Source organism: Microcebus murinus, chromosome 12 (genome assembly GCF_040939455.1).
Source record: "Microcebus murinus isolate Inina chromosome 12, M.murinus_Inina_mat1.0, whole genome shotgun sequence".
NCBI classification, from domain to species: domain Eukaryota; kingdom Metazoa; phylum Chordata; class Mammalia; order Primates; family Cheirogaleidae; genus Microcebus; species Microcebus murinus.
The window spans coordinates 13,231,620-13,248,045 of NC_134115.1; the positions used below are offsets into that span (position 1 = coordinate 13,231,620).

At 39.4% G+C, this 16,426-nt stretch overlaps 1 protein-coding gene across 1 annotated transcript in view; it reads right to left on the minus strand.

Moving 5' to 3' along the window:
- Positions 1 to 14,495, minus strand: part of HSD17B3 (hydroxysteroid 17-beta dehydrogenase 3) — a 57,945-nt gene extending 43,450 nt beyond the window's left edge. The window contains exons 1-2 of the mRNA XM_012787228.3: positions 9,044 to 14,495; positions 5,851 to 5,897 (exon numbers count right to left, since the gene is read on the minus strand). Of these exons, the coding sequence (XP_012642682.2) occupies positions 5,851 to 5,897; positions 9,044 to 9,197 (201 nt within the window). The 5' untranslated portion in view covers positions 9,198 to 14,495. The remainder of the gene's footprint in view (positions 1 to 5,850; positions 5,898 to 9,043) is intronic.
- Positions 14,496 to 16,426: the final 1,931 nt, after the last annotated feature.

Below are 16,426 nucleotides of genomic sequence, written 5' to 3' on the forward strand. Positions count from 1 at the left end.
GGCCTCCATGCCACCTAGAGGCCCAGGTTAGCCCCCACTCCTCAAAGCAATGTCAGTGTGGACCAGAAGAAACAGAAGATTGAAATAAAATCTAAAGTCTCATAACATAAAACCAAAAATGCCTAGGATTCACTCAAACATCACTCATCATACAAAGAATCAGGAAGATCTCCATCTGAATGAGAAAAGATAATCAACAGAAGCCAACATTAAGATGGACACAGATGTTAGCATTATCTGACAAGATTTTAAAGCATAAAAATGCTTCAGCAAGCCATTATGAACACACGAAAAATATAGAAAGTTTCGGCAAAGAAATAGAAGATGGAAAGAAGAATCAAATGAACATTTTAGAACTGAAAAATATAATAACCAAAGTAAAAAGTGCAATGGATGGGATTAATAGCAGAATGAAGGGGATGAGGAAAAGAATCCATGAACTTGAAGACAAGTTACCCAATCTGAGCAACAGAGAAAAATATACACCAAAAAAGGGAACAGAATCTCAGGGACCCATTGGACTATAAAAATGAAATCTAACATTCATGTCACTGGGGTGTCAGGAGAGAAAAGTGCAGGGCTAAAACAGTATTCAAGAAATAAGTTTTCCAAATTTGTGACAAGATATAAACTCATAGATTCAAGAGGCTGAGTGAACCTCAAACAGGATAAAGCCAAAGAAATCCATGTCAAGAAACATGTAACCAAACTTTTGAAAACTAAAGACAAAGAAAACTATCTTGAAAGCAGAGAGAGAAATAATACCTTATTTATTGGGGAAAAGCAATCCAAATAATAGTAGATTTCTCATCAGAAACCATAGAGGCCAGGAGGAAGTGACACAACATTTTTCAATTGCTAAATGAAAAGGACTGTCATGTGCAAATCCTATATCCAGTGAAACTGTCCTTCAGTAATGAAGGGGAAATCATTCTTGAATAAAGAAAAACTGAGAGAAATTGTAGCCAGCAAACCTACCCTAAAAAAATAGCTAAAGGAAGTTCTCCAAACAGAAACCAAGTAACAAAAGAAGGAAGGAATCTTACAACATTGAGAAGGAAGAAAGAACAACAGAAAAAGAAAAATATGGGTAAATATAATACATTTCCATTCTCTGTGATGGTTCATTTTATGTGTCATGTGGCCTAGCCCCTGGTACCCAGATATTTGGTCAAACATTATTCTATGTGTTTCCATGGAGGTATTTTTTTAGACGTGATTAACATTGAAATTAGTAGACTTTGAGTAAAGCATATTTCCTTCTATAATGTAGGTAGGCCTCACCTAATCAGCTGAAAGCCTTAATCAAACAAGATTGACCTTCCTGGAAGAAGAGGGAATTCTGCCAGCAGACGGCCTTTGAATTTGAACTTAGCATTGGCTCTTTGCTGGGTCTCCAGCCTGCTAGCCTACCCTGTGGATTTTGGACATGCCAGCCTCCACCATCATGTGAACCAAGTCCTTAAAATAAATACCTCTATCTCTCACATGTGCATGCTCTCTCTACATATACATATATGTGCATACATAAGAGACACCCACTCACATACACACCCTATTGGTTCTGTTTCTCCGAAGAACCCTGAATAATACATTCTCAAAAAAGAAAAGGCACTGTATGTGAAAGGAAGCACTGTTTAAATATTAAGAACAGTGAGTAACCTTGGAAAGTTTACTCTGTGTAAAGCATTTTGCCCACCTCATCCTATTTAACCCGGACACAAGCCCAGGTGAGACTGACATCACCTCCAGCTCACAGATGTGGAAATTCAGCCAGTGAGCATCAGAGGCAGGGTTTGGGCACACGTGTCTGATCCCTTCCCACCCTAGTCTCTTAACCACTGCAGTTCACAGCATCCCAGACTCCAAACTGCTTTCTTGGAAGCAGCAAGTATTAGGGAGAAAAGAATGGGCTTTCTGGAAGGGAGAAAAGCCTGCATGAAGGAGAGGTTGGAAGCCCAGAAAACTGTTTTACACGGCCTCAGAAAAGAACAAAAGGCAAAGAAGAAAAGATCCCACAAGGAGAAAAGCACAGCAAGAATCAGTCCAGGACAGAACAGAAAGTTAGGACTTGAGGGCTTTGGGGAGGTATCTTTTGTGCCAGCAAAGACACGGAAGCCCAGGAAGGATATGCAACTTGTCCAAAAATCGTTAGACAGTGAATGTCAGAGCAAAGACTGGAACCCACAGCTCCCGACCCCCAGGCCATTGCTTTGTGACATTGTAAAGGAATGAGTGGCTAAGAGCTTCCACTGCATCCCTTAGTTGTGAGTCTCCCCCCAACCCCCTAATCCCTGGAGAACACCACCACCATTTGAGCACCATAGTGTTTATCAGTCAGTACCAATTTGATGGCGAGTACATGCAGTGAGCATTGTGGAGGGGAAGGGCATACCTCTAACCCTTGCTAGGGAGAGGCAAAGATACAAAATGTAACCAAAATGTTTGTACTCTCATATTTTCCTGAAATAAAAAAAATTTAAAAAAAGAAGAGCTCCCACATGGGGTCCCTGCTAAGTAGAAAGAAGCGTGTCTGAATCTTGAGCTATCCAGGGAACCATACGCAGGTCAGGCTAGTATGAATTTGAGGAAAGAATCTGGAAAACCAAAAAGAAGGAACATGAATTGTTCAACAATTAATCTTTTGGTTGATATTAGGGCTTTCCAGACGCCTAGTCTAAGCTGGGAAATTGTTATACTAAAGGTTATACAGTTTTAATGCAAACATCTAGAAAGCTTTCCTTCTGATTTTTTGGGATGGAAGACACCTTGCTTTAAAAAGTGGTTGCTGGGTGGTGTCTCCAACCTCAACACTCAAATATGACCACTCATCTTTCAAATGCTGGCCACCACTGACCACCAGTAAGCTACTGTATGCGATTAGGATGACCACAAAGAAGAACTCTTTACCTTAAAATAAAATCAGAGTTGAAGCAGGTGAGTTAACAAAAAGTCATCATCAGGGATGAAGGATGAGGGGGACAGACCCAAAGGACTAGTGCAAGGAGCTCTTTCAACTGTCATGGTTTCAGTTTGTTAGTTTGTTAATATCCCCAAAGTTTCTATCAAGTGCCTCCAAGATGATGCCTCCCCCTGCCATTTCACAGAAGTGGTTTTATTATGATGCAGGCCTTCAGGGACAAGAAAGACTTCAGTACTACACTGTGGTTGAATGCAGTCTCCATATGAACTGGATGTTTTTGTCCCCTCCCCCACCACCACCACCAAATTTTATATGTTGAAATCCTAACCCCCAATTTGATGATATTTGGAGTTGGGCCCTTTGGGAGATGATTAGATCATGAGGGCCAGGCCCTCAGGTTGGAATTTGTGCCCTTATAAGAAGAAACACGAGAGAGCTTGCTTGCCCTCTCCCTGGCCTCTGGCATGTGAGGGTACATGGAGAAGATGGCCGTCTGTAAACCAGGAAGGGGGTCCTCACCAGACACCAAGTCTGTCGGCACCTTGATCTTGAACTTCCAAGCCTCCAGAACTGTGAGACTTACATGTTTATTTAAGCCACCAGCCTATGGTAATTTGTTACAGCAACCTAAACTGACTAAGACAACATCTCTCTCAGAAAGTGGTGTAAATTACTATAACTTTAATGGAAAGCACAAAATCCTTAAATATGTTCACAACCTCTGACCCAGCAAGTCCAAGGAAAATAACTCTGCTTATCTGGAGATAAGCAGAAAAGTACATGTATTTATTCCCAATTTTATGTAAAATGAGGAAAAGTTAGAAAAAATTAAAATTTCCAACCGGAAAATTACTAAATTATGGGCCATCCATTTGATAGGATATTATGTTGCCATTTTAAAATCATGTTTTCAACATAAGAAAATGCTCACAACCAAATGTAACATTTAAAAAATAATGGTATTCTAATCTGGGATTTGAGATAAATTTGGGAGAAATTGTTAGGTTAGGTTGTTAGGTTTCAAATATCTTTCTCTTCAGAAATATGGTATTTTTCTCCCTTATGTAGAATATTGCTTATATTTCTCAATGGAGTTTTATAGTTTTCTTTAAAAAGAACTGCAAATTTTATATTAAGTGTGTTTCTGGAATTATTTTTCTATTGTTAATAGAAATGCTTTTTTTTTTTTTTTTTGAGACAGAGTCTCACTCTGTTGCCTGGGCTAGAGTGCTGTGTGTCAGCCTAGCTCACAGCAACCTCAAACTCCTGGGCTCAAGCGATCCTCCCGCGTCAGCCTCCCAAGTAGCTGGGACTACAGGCATGTACCACCATGCCTGGCTAATTTTTTCTACATATTTTTTAGTTGGCCAATTAATTTCTTTCCATTTTTAGTAGAGATGGGGTCTCGTACTTGCTTAGGGTGATTTTGAATTCCTGACCTTGAGTGATCCTCCCACCTCAGCCTCCCAGAGTGCTAGGATTACAGGCGTGAGCCACCGCACTCAGCCTAGAAATGCTCTTCATTATATTAAAAGTGTTACTGATTTTTTTTTTTTAGAAGAGTGCAGTGGTGTCATCTTAGCTCACTGCAGCCTCCAACTCCTCACCTCTAGCCATCCTCCTGCCTCAGCTTCCCGAGTAGTTGGGACTATAGGTGCACACCAGCTAATTTTTTAATTTTTTGTAGTGACAGGGTCTTGCTATTGCCCAGGCTGGTCTCAAACTCCTGGGCCCAAGAGACCCTCCTGATTCAGCCTCCCAAAGTGCTGGGATTATAAGTGTGAACCACTGTACCTGATCAAAGTGTTATTGATTTTTTAGCAGCCATCCTGTTATAATTTTTAGGATTCTTTGTATTCTTCTGTTACATTTTATATGGTTCTAGAGGTCAGTGTAATAAGCATGAGGAAGAAATTAAATATATACAAATTCCAATAAATATTTCATTAATGAAAATGTGAAATTTGAAATAATAATAGCATACAAAACTACATATACTACAAATGCATTTTTGAAAAGTATAACTATCTATTTATCTATCTGCAGAGAAACAAGCCTGGAAGGAAATATCCCAAAATACTAATCATATTACACTGACTCTCAGCTCTATCAGATCCTTTTTTATAAAATATGTTGTAATGCCCATTAGTCTTTTTTTTTTTTTTTCTTTTTGAGACAGAGTCTCACTTTGTTGCCCAGGCTAGAGTGAGTGCCATGTCATTAGCCTAGCTCACAGCAACCTCAGACTCCTGGGCTCAAGTGATCCTCCTGCCTCAGCCTCCTGAATAGTTGGGACTACAGGCATGCGCCACCATGCCCGGCTAATTTTTTCTATATATATTAGTTGGCCAATTAATTTATTTCTGTTTATAGTAGAGACAGGGTCTCGCTCTTGCTCAGGCTGGTTTCAAACTCCTGACCTCGAGCAATCCGCCCGCCTTGGCCTCCCAGAGTGCTAGGATTACAGGCGTGAGCCACTGCGCCCAGCCTCCCATTAGTCTTCTTGAGGTAAAAATCATTGATAATGTACTGCCTACATAAATGATTTTTTAAAAATTCAATATATGCCCTAGCTTAATGTAAAGAATATATATAAAAGGAAAGTAGTTAATAATGTTTTTTAAATTAGATTTAAGTATATAAACTCTTATGGCACAATTACACTAGAAAATACCAATGTCCCATAAATTTCCAAAACAATTCTTAAGGGGATATACCAGCATCTTTGAGTATCACTGTATTTGTAAAAAGGTGTGCAGAGGGTAAGATTATGATTTTTTAGTTTGCTTTTCTGTGGAAGATATTTTCCAACTTAAATGGATGTCTATTGCTTTTATATTCAGAAAAGTAGTGTTCAGGGTGGATGCCACATGATTATAATGCGTTCAATACAAGGGGAGGAGAAAGTCTCCAAGAAGACAACTTACCTCGAATGAGTATGCTTTCCCAATCCCATCTCCTGCTCCGGTGATCACTGTGAAAAGCAGGTGTGGGTTTAAATGACAGAATTCATCTTTAAATTTTTCTTTCCCACTGGCTACATGTTCTTGCAAGCCTAGTCTCCAGGACACTTAATATTCCAAAGGAGCATCCTCTGCCCTGGTCTCCAACCCACTCCACCACCAGCTCACTACAACCTTAGCTAAACGCTCAAAATGATGCTTTTTTTTTTTTTTTTTTTTTTTTGGAAGGATTGGTGGGGCCATGGAAAGTACATTCCAAAATGAAACAAAGAACCTCAGCCAGGAAACATTTTATCCAGGCCCCATAAGGATTTAGATATTGTTAAGCCTTAATTCTACAAGGGCAAACATTGTTGCCTATTATCTCTCTACCCACCCACTCATCTGTAAGGACATTTCAAGGTTCTTTCTAAAAGTCGAGTTCTGCCTTTTCCCACCTTCACCCCCCAGGCCAGACAGCAGCAGTCAAAGCCTGTGGAAGTTAGGGAACTTAGCAAAGAGAAAAATACAGAAATGCAAAAAAGGAAATGCTGTGAAATCAAGGAACCTGAAGAATTTTTACCATCTCTTAATATACAACAATCAAATAGGTCTTCTAGTCCTTTTATATCCAACATTACACACACGTTTAATGGATGAGCTCTAGGATAAACCTCATTCGCGTGAGTATCACAATTTCAAAATTCACAATTTAGTATATATGTTCATACCTGCAATTTACTTTTGCACCAACAATTAAAGGATATTCTTTTTAAAAATGTGAACAAAAGATATATTTAGCTTACTTGAAAGTGAGTACAAGCCAAGTTGTACAAGCCTCAAGCAGCACACTGATAGAAGCACTCTCATTTTAATAATTACGAAGGATTTTATCTGTTCATTTAGGAACTTTTTATTATTTTTTTTTGAGACAGTCTCACTTTGTTGCCCGGGCTAGAGTGCCGTGGCATCAGCCTAGCTCACAGCAACCTCAAACTCCTGGGCTCAAGTGATCCTCCTGTCTCAGCCTCTTGGGTAGCTGGGACTACAGGCACGCACTACCATGCCCAGCTAATTTTTTCTATTTTTATTTGTTTGGCTAATTTCTTTCTATTTATAGTAGAGACGGGGTCTCACTCTTGCTCAGGCTGGTCTCCAACTCCTGAGCTCAAGCAATCTTCCCTCCTCAGCCTCCCAGAGTGCTAGGATTACAGGTGCGAGTCACCGCGCCCAGCCCCATTTAGGAACTTTTAAGTGGATCTGTGTATACTCTCTGTTCGTGTTGGTAGAAGGACTATGCTCAGTGTCATCTCACACATCACATTCCTCTCCATTAGGGAGAATCTTCAAAATCACCCACTGGAGGACTTGTACTATGGTTAAGACAGTAACATTGATAATGACTACCGGTGACTGTCAAATGCTTACTTTCTACCATGTACTGTTTCAAGTGTTTTAGATGCATCATCTCATTTAACGTTCAAAACAAACTTATATTGCAGGAACCATTATTAAGTTTATAGATAAGGAAGCCAAGGGAGGGAAAGTTCTTAACTTGATCAAGGTCACATTGCTAAAAATGCTGACAAAAGGATTTGAACCCAAGCTGTCTGACTTTGGGGCCCCAAGTCTATAAAAATATACTAATGTAATAATTAGGAAATCAAGCACAGAGCTCAAGGTACTTTATCTGAGGAGTTCAAAGATTTAGTTGCTAGTGATTGGATTTTCTTCTCACCCCCGCGCTTGAAATACATTATCTCCCTGATGACTGCCTATGCCCAAAGACATTTTACTCTAGCTAATGATAACTCTATTCCATCTGGACTTATAAAAGCAGGTTAAAACTATGGTTTTTCACTTTAAGTCAACAAATGCTCTAAGTCTTTGGCCTCATTTGAACTTCTTTTGTGATGTGTGTTCTTAGCTGGGCTTTGCCCCACACAGATGCGCAGTGGCTGTTCAGAGCCCTGTGTCCACTCAGCACGTAAGCATTTGAAATTGTGTGGAGTTGGGTATTTGGATCCAGGACACTCAAGTTTATGTTGCTGAGCAAGTTCACTACAGACAGCATACTGCCCTAAGAGGCAAGAAAAACACACACACCCACACACACACACACACACACACACTGCAAATGTAGGAAGCAACAGTTAAAAATCCATTTGTTACTTCAAACAATTTCTCATAGGGTAATATTTTTAAAATTTCCATTGCTAAGTTTGTAAATTTGCTAGGTTTAGCAAATAAGGATACAAAATGCCCAGTTAAATTCAAATTTCAGGTAAATTATGAATTTTTCAGTATAAGTATGTCCCATACAATTTGGGGGCTAAACATACTAAAGAATTATTCTTTGTTTATTTGAAATTCAAATTTAACTGGTATCCTATATTTTATCTGGCAGCCCTATAAGGCTTACATACGAAGGGTTATAATCTTTATTGTTTAGCCTGGGTGGTATTTTTAAAGTCACTGAAATTTTTTTAAGTCAATGGATTTGTGTGTGTGTGTGCCCAACTTTAATATATAAACCTCTGTAAAGACCTTAGCATTTCATTCAAAGAAATGCCAAAACCATGACCTTATGCCCTTCACCTTAACCTCAATCATGAGGCTGAAATTCTGCATGGTGGTTCCAGTAGATAAATTCCTTTGGGAGGCAGCATTTAATCAATGCAAACCAGACCCAGATTTCATATGGAGATCTTTGTTGCCTTGATTCTGTAACATCCTTGCTTCATAAGAGTGATTGGACCATTATTTTTTAATAAAGTGAATTAAAAGTATTTGAATTTTAAAATTTTGAAACATCCTTTAACAAAATGAAAGCACCTTGGGCTTTTGCAAATCTAGATATGAGGACCTAAAGATTTTTGCATTATCTATTATTTGCATTATCAGAAAACCCCAAAAAGAAGACAACCCAGCTAGTGAGGCCAAGGACAAGCACATGGGCAAGAGTTAAGCAGCAACCTTCTCTAGTTATTCTCCTGAAGCCCCATCTTGTGTTTCAGACAATTCTAATTTCACTCATATTTTCTAATCCCCCAAATTAAAATCCCTTGAATGAATTACATCTTTGCTCTCAAAGAGAAAAGATGCAGTATCTCTTTTGAGATGTAAATGATAATAATCAGGAACAACAACAGAACAAGATATGGAACTCTCCCCTTACCTGCCCACTGGCCCATTGACCTCAAGAAAGGTGTTGGCCAGACTTTCCAGAAGTTCAGTAAAACACATCTGAAGAATCTCACACACTTCACCAGGCAGACCAGGCACACCAGCAACCCTACGAAAATGAAGAACGGCTCTAGAACTTCCTCCATGGCTGTACTGCGGCAGATGCTGTTTCAGACGCAGTCCTGGCCCACTCCACCCAATCTCCTCCCGGGAGTCACTGGATGCATTCCATTAGGTCAGGGGCATTTAGATTAAAGTAACTTCTTTACACAATCCACTGATTCACAGCCTTTTGAATAAGGCTTTGTTACCTTGGAGGAGCTGGTGAAGAAGTAAAAGGTAAGAAAGTAAAACAAACCTAGACAAATAAAAAATGGCAGCCCAATGTCCTCTCCCTGAATTTGGAAATCAAAAAGGAGGCAAAAGCCAAGTCAATCGCTCTTGTATTTGACGAATATTTATTGCCTGCCTACGAAGTGGAATCTGTCATTCAAGGCATTGAGAAAATAACAGTGACCAAGATGGGATCTCTCTGTCTTGGAGCTTAGATTCTGGTAGGAGAGACAGACAATGAACAGATACATAAGATAATGTCAGATACAAGTGCTGTAAAAAAAGCACCATTGAGCAATGTGTTTGGGTGACTACTTGTGTTTGGGGAATGCTTCAGAGAGGGTGTTCAGGAACAAATTCTGTGAAGAGGTGGAATTCTGTGTTGAAATCTGAATGAAAAGAAGGAGCCAACCCTGCAAAGATGAGGTTCTGGACTGATGGAACAGCTTTTCAAAGGCCCTAAAATGAGAAAGATCGGTGTATTTGAGGAATAAATAGGACTGTGCAGTAGAGGAACTGGTCTGCAGAGAGAAAGGAAAAGGCCAGAGGAGAAGAGGGGAGCCAGATGCTCTTTGTGAGGAGTTTGAACCTCTATCTAAGAACAACAGGAAATCATTGAGGAGGCTTAGGAAATAGAGTTGGATAATCTGAATTATGCTTTGAAGAGGTCACTGGACGCTGAGAGAAGACCTTTGGGGGTGAGGATGGAGGGTGGGTGCACCAACCACAGCAAGGAGCATGAGGAGAAATCTGAAGTCACCCAAGAAGAATCCCAGGAGCCAGTCCTTGGCCCTCTCTCTTTTCTGTCTGTGTCACTCCTTTCGTGACATCATCCAATCCCTTGACTTGCAGGACTCCCTGTATGCTGAGGACCCCCAAATTTAGAACTTGGGCTGGTCCCCCTGGCTGGTTATCCAATCTTGCATACCTGCCTACTTGGTACCTCCGTCATAATGACTCATCGCTACTATAAATTTGTCATTATTTCTAAGCCTTTCTAGCACAAAACTAGGAAACACTTTTTTTAAGTGAGTATACTTCATAAGTCATTCAAATGTGGGATTCTATGAGTTTTACTTAATAGGTTTCATTTTATATTTGGATTATTTTTCTTTGAAACGGAAAATATTGATTCCTAACATCATATTTGTTTTTACCTCTGGGATGTGTATATATTTGTTTCTTTTGCTTTCAGTTTTTTTTTCCTTTAAAGATTGCATCTCTTTTATTCTTTGTGATTTAATTTTGTTTTATAAATGTGTAAAACATGGCTCCAAAGTCAAATTTACAAAAGAAAGTACATTCAGAAAAGTCTTGCACCTATCCTTGTGGTTTGCGCTCTATTCACTTCCTCTCTCTGTAGGCAACCTTATACTTTTATTTAGATTTGGTTATTCATCCATATTTTCAAATACACATTCATATGAATATGTTCACATACATGCACACACATATATACATGTGTCATTATACATAATCCAAATATATGTATACATACACCCACACATACAACACATTTTTACCACCTCTGCTTGTTTTTTTAGATGAACAATAGTATTTATTACATGCTTTCCTACACCTTGCTATTTTTTACTTAACCAAAAGTCTGTAATCATACCATAGTAGCATATAGAGATATTCTTTTTTTATTATTATTATTTTGTCTACATCTACAAGATACTCTATTGTATGGATGTACCATATTCATTGAAACTCCTGTGCATAATATTTGGATTATTTACAGTCTTTTGCTATTATAAATAGTTCTGCAATAAATAGCCATGTATGCTTACCCTGGAAGTAGAATTGCTGGGTCAGAGAGTAAATTCATATGTCCTTGTGCTAGATATTGTCAAATTTTCCTTCATTTAGCATTCTTGCTAACAGTGTGTGCAGGTGTTTGTTTTCCCCCTTCCCTAGCAATAGAATATGCTATCAAGCATTGGGATTTTTGCCATCTAATAGGTGAGAAATAGCATCCAATGTTAATTTAAATTATCTTATTAGCGAGGTTGAAGGTATTTTTGTAAGTCTGAAGGCTATTTGCATCTTTTCCTGTGAATTTCCTCTTCCTATCTCATGCCCATTTTTCTGTGTAGGTTTGGTCTTTCCCTTCTCTCTACTTAGAGATTCTTTTGGAACTCTAATTAGACAGACATTAGACCTTCTCTCTCTATCCATCATGTCCCTGTTCATTAATTGTCTCTTCAGATGTGTCTCATCATTGTTAAATCAGTCCGTTGTGGTTTTATTTTAATGACCTTAATTTCATTTCTTACAATTTTTTTCTCTTCTTTTTCAAAACCGAGGCTTTTTACTCTTATGGTTTTCTGTTCCACACAGATATTTTTAATTTTGACTTTCCTTATCTTAGCATAATTGTTTTATAATCTGACTTTAACAATTCCAATACCAGAATCAGCCTTTTTGTGGCTGTGGGGTCTTTCTGCTAGTTCTTACTCAGGTGCCCTGTTCCCTGTGCTTGGTAGTTCTTACCTATGCACATTTCATTATTCTTGGAAATTTCTGTGTGGGGTGTTCTGATGAAGCCATGTTCCTCCACGGAGGATTTGAATTTGCTTCTACCAGGTGCCCAGAGGAACTCTCAATTTTAACTAAATTAAACTAAGTTCATGGCTTGATTTCTCTAAACCCCTCCAGGGAAGTGAGTTAGTCTGTGAAGACACAACATGCTGGCCTGAGCTAATGGAGTCACAGGGTGGTTCTCTCGCCATCTCCACTCACCACCAGCTCTTCCACTCAGTGCCAAGGCTAATATCCTTGCTTTCCAGGAGCACATTTCTTCTGGATCACCCTCACCCTGAGAATGCAAAAGCCTTTGGGACCCCAGCTTTATGTAGTGATGTTCTTCTGTTAGACCCCTCCTGACCTTCGGTTTCTGTCCCCCTCCCACCAACATTGAAAGTCACACTCAGCCTGTCCAGCAAGTGGCTGATGTGGTTTCAGTACGCAATCCACCTCTCTGCATTGCTACTTTCTCTTACTCTGGAATTTTTGGCTATCTTGATAGATTTTGATGCTTCTACTAAGACTTTTAAGAATATTTCCTTTACCCATACAAACATGAGTGAATCTCACATTTTTCTTGAGCAGAAGAAGCCAAACACAGAAAAGTGCTGTATATTAACCCAAACTTAGTGGCTTAAAACAAGGCCATTTATTATCTCACAGTTTCTATGGGTCAGGAATGCAGGTGTGGATCAGCTGGGGCCTCTGGCTCAAGGGTCTTTCCCAGATGGCAATAAAGTTGCGGCCACGGCTGCAGTCACCTCGAGGTTCGACTAGGGAAAGATTAGCTCACTCTCATGTTTGTTGTTAGGATTCAGTTCCTCCTTGACTGTTCCTTGTTACATGGGCCTCTTCATCGGGCAGTTCACAAAATGTCCACTTGCTTCATCAGATAGAGCAAGTGATAAGAGTCAGAGAGATGGGAAAGATAGAAGCCACACTCTGTGTAACCTAATCTTGGAAGGGCTATCCTATCACCTTTGGTGTATTCTGTGCCTTAGAAGCCAGTACCTAGGTCCAGCGACACATTCAAAGGGAGGAGATCACATGAAGAAGTGAATATAGAAGTCAGGGATCACTGAGATCCATTGTAGAAGCTGCCTACAAGAACCACATACTACATGTTGTCATTTACAGGAAGGTCAAGAACAGGCAAACCTAATCTTCAGTAAAATAAATCAGAACACTGTTTGCTTGGTAGAGCTGCAGGTATTGACTGGAAGGGTCATGAGGAACTTTTTTCTGGGTCGATAAAGAGGTTCTACATTTTGATAAGCAATGTGTTCACAAGGGTGTGACTTAATTAAAATTCATTGCACTGTGTACTTAAGGTCTGCTTGTAAATTATATCTCAATTTTAAACAAATTTTATCCTGCAGTTACTCTTTGGGTGGTAGATAATTTAGACACCCATAGTATCAGAAATGGAAATAGCAGTTCATTTGTGTGCTTGGTGTTAGACCAAGGTTTCCCCACATTTATTTTTCAACATCAAAAAATATATTCAACCCCCATTGCAATAGATTGAGAAATTACATGCCAATTCTGACTGTAAATTCAGCATAGCTTTTAAATAAATTTATACTTTACTATTCACAAGATGCTATACTGAATTTTGTCCCCCCCCCCACTAAAATTCATTGAAGACCTAACCCCTAACATCATGGTAACTGGAGATGGAGCCCCTCAGAGGTAATTAGATCATAAGAGTAGAGCCCTTATAATTGGATTGGTGTCCTTATAAGAAGAGATATAAGAGAGATCTCTCTCTTTCTCTCTACCATGTGAGGACACAGCAAGAAGACAGCCACCTGCAAGCCAGGAAGAGAGCCCTCCCCAGGAACCAAATGGGCCAGCACCTTGATCTTGGACTTCCCAGCCTCCAGAACTGTGAGAAATAAATTCCACTGTTTAAGCCACCTTGTTTATGGTATTTTGTTAGAGCAGTCTGAGCTGTCACAAGAGTACCTTGGAGCATTAGAAAATCAAATTCTTCATTGTGGAGACATGTTATTTTCCCAGCATATGTTAGCTGTTATTTTCTTCTCCACTAAAGAAATGCAATTGAATGAGTGATGTAATTATAGCAATAAAATTAACTCCAATGTCAAACTTTTAAATACATTATTTTTAAAACTCAATAAATGCTAACAAAAAAATTTTCCTTGTCATTCATCTAGCAATTCTGCATGGTGTGAAGAAAAATAGTTTGAGAACTTGGCCTCTGAAACTGGGATCATAAACTCAAATGCCTACAGTTGAGAAAGGCAGGTAATATAATTAATGAAATAGGCCAGGTACCTCGTGCTGTGTTCTTCTACCACAGGCACAGAGTAGGTGTGATTTTCACCTGCACAGACAGATAGATTCTCTTCCATTTTCCTTGAAACCTTGGCTCCCTTGCATTAGCTTTTATTTTCTTGCTTTCCTCTTAACCCTATTTTAAAAATACAACACTACAGCACACTGAAGAATACAGACTGACATTGCCTCAGCTCCAGGGACATAAAGAATTGGGGATGGTGGGGAATGTGGCAAAACAGAAACTGTCCACTCGACCGCAGCTCCAGCTGACAGTTGTCCTGGGGAAACTCCGGCCCAGTTGGTAAATTGTGATTTTCTTTTTTTAAGTGATGCAAAAAAAAAAAAAAAAAATATATATATATATATATATATATATATATATATACAGTTTGTAATGTGATATCTCTCAATTTCTGTAAAAAATTTTATTCAAATAACAACTGGGATATGAAGCAACAAGCTCTGAAATTATTTTTAACTCTGAATAGACAAAATAAAACACATCTGTGGGACAAAGTTGGCCCATGGACAAAAAGTCCAAGACCTCAGATTAGGGAGATAAATTAATTTAGCTACTTGTGGTGTGAAGTGTCTGGTGGGGCTGGGGAGGAACGGGGCCTTGTAAGGAAACAGTGGACAGAACTCAGTAGCCAGGTGCACTGAGCACCTTCTCTCTCCCCATCACCACCGTAGAGGCTGAGAGGAAAGGAGGGGAGAGAAATGCATGAGAGCTGGTAACACTGAGTCAGTCAACCTAGCCCAGATACGGCCCCAAAGGGGGTCCCAGATCCAAGACATAATGTACCAACTCAAAGGTCAAAGAACATTTTGAAGTAAAAGACATGAGCAGAAAATTAAATAAAGAGGAAATACAACTAGTATGCAAATGTGTAGGACATTTAGCCACATTATTAGAAATATAAATTAAATGAATAAAATACTACATACACATAAACTAGTAAATACAACTTCAAGCTATTATGTAATACACATGAGGATGCAATGAAACTGATATTCTCCTTCATGCCTTAGTGGTGGTAGATTAAACTGGCATAACCTTTTGAAATTTTGCCACATTCAAAGCAGGTTAGTGGTTGTGTAATCAGCTCCATGAACAAACACAAAATGACCCCCCCCCCCGATGTTTTCCCTGTAGCTTTCTTGTGCTTTGGATTCCCAGGCCAGTAGGGCTCAATGACCAGAACGTTATAATCTCTCCGTTTAGCTATTTTTTTTTTTTTTGAGACAGAGTCTCACTCTGCTACCCCAGCTAGAGTACCATGGCATCAGCCTAGCTCACAGCAACTGCAAATTTCTGAGCTCAAGTGATTCTCCTGACTCAGCCTCCCAAGTAGCTGGGACTACAGGTGCACATCACCACACTCAGCTAATTTTTCTATTTTTAGTAGAGACAAGCTCTCGCTCTTGCTCAGGCTGGTCTCCAACTCCTGAGCTCAAGGGATCCTCCCTCCTCGGCCTCCCAGAGTGCTAGGATTACAGGTGTGAGCCACCACGCCCAGCCCTGTTTAGCTAACTTTTTTTTACCTTTTGTTTCCCAGAAACACAAGATTCTTCAAGTCTCACCATTCATCACTAACTTGTGACTTCTGAATTAGACCTCCTGCACACGTTGATTTCAACAGGACCTGTCCCAATGCATGTAGCTACCTTCCTGAACCCCTTATAAAAATCCCTACCCTCAGTTAATCAGGGAGACAAATTTGAGGCAGTTCTTCCATCTCCCAGCTGACATCATTCATAACAAATTCCCTTTCTTCCTTGGCAATCCTTATCTCAGTAATTGGCTTTCTGCGCAGCAGGTAACAACCCCCTTGTGGGTTTGGTAACAGTTGCCTGAGACTGGGTGTGGGAATAGAAATTGACTGCAAATTAGTATGAGGGATATTTTCAGGGTGATGAAAATATTTAAAAACTATATTGTGGGTGATGTTTGCACAACTCTATAAATTTCCTAAAAATAATTAAATTACACATTTACAATTGGTGAATTTTAAAATATTTAAATAGTACATCAATAATGCTTATTTATAATACTGGCTGAGCTAGGATGCAACACCAGGGCATCTGATTCTAGAAGCTGCCATCACACTACTGCTGCCTTCCTGCACCATCACAACAAGAAAATGTCAGTTAGGAAATTCCAGTAACCTAGATGTCAGCAATTTTCCTTAATTGGTTTCCTAGATAA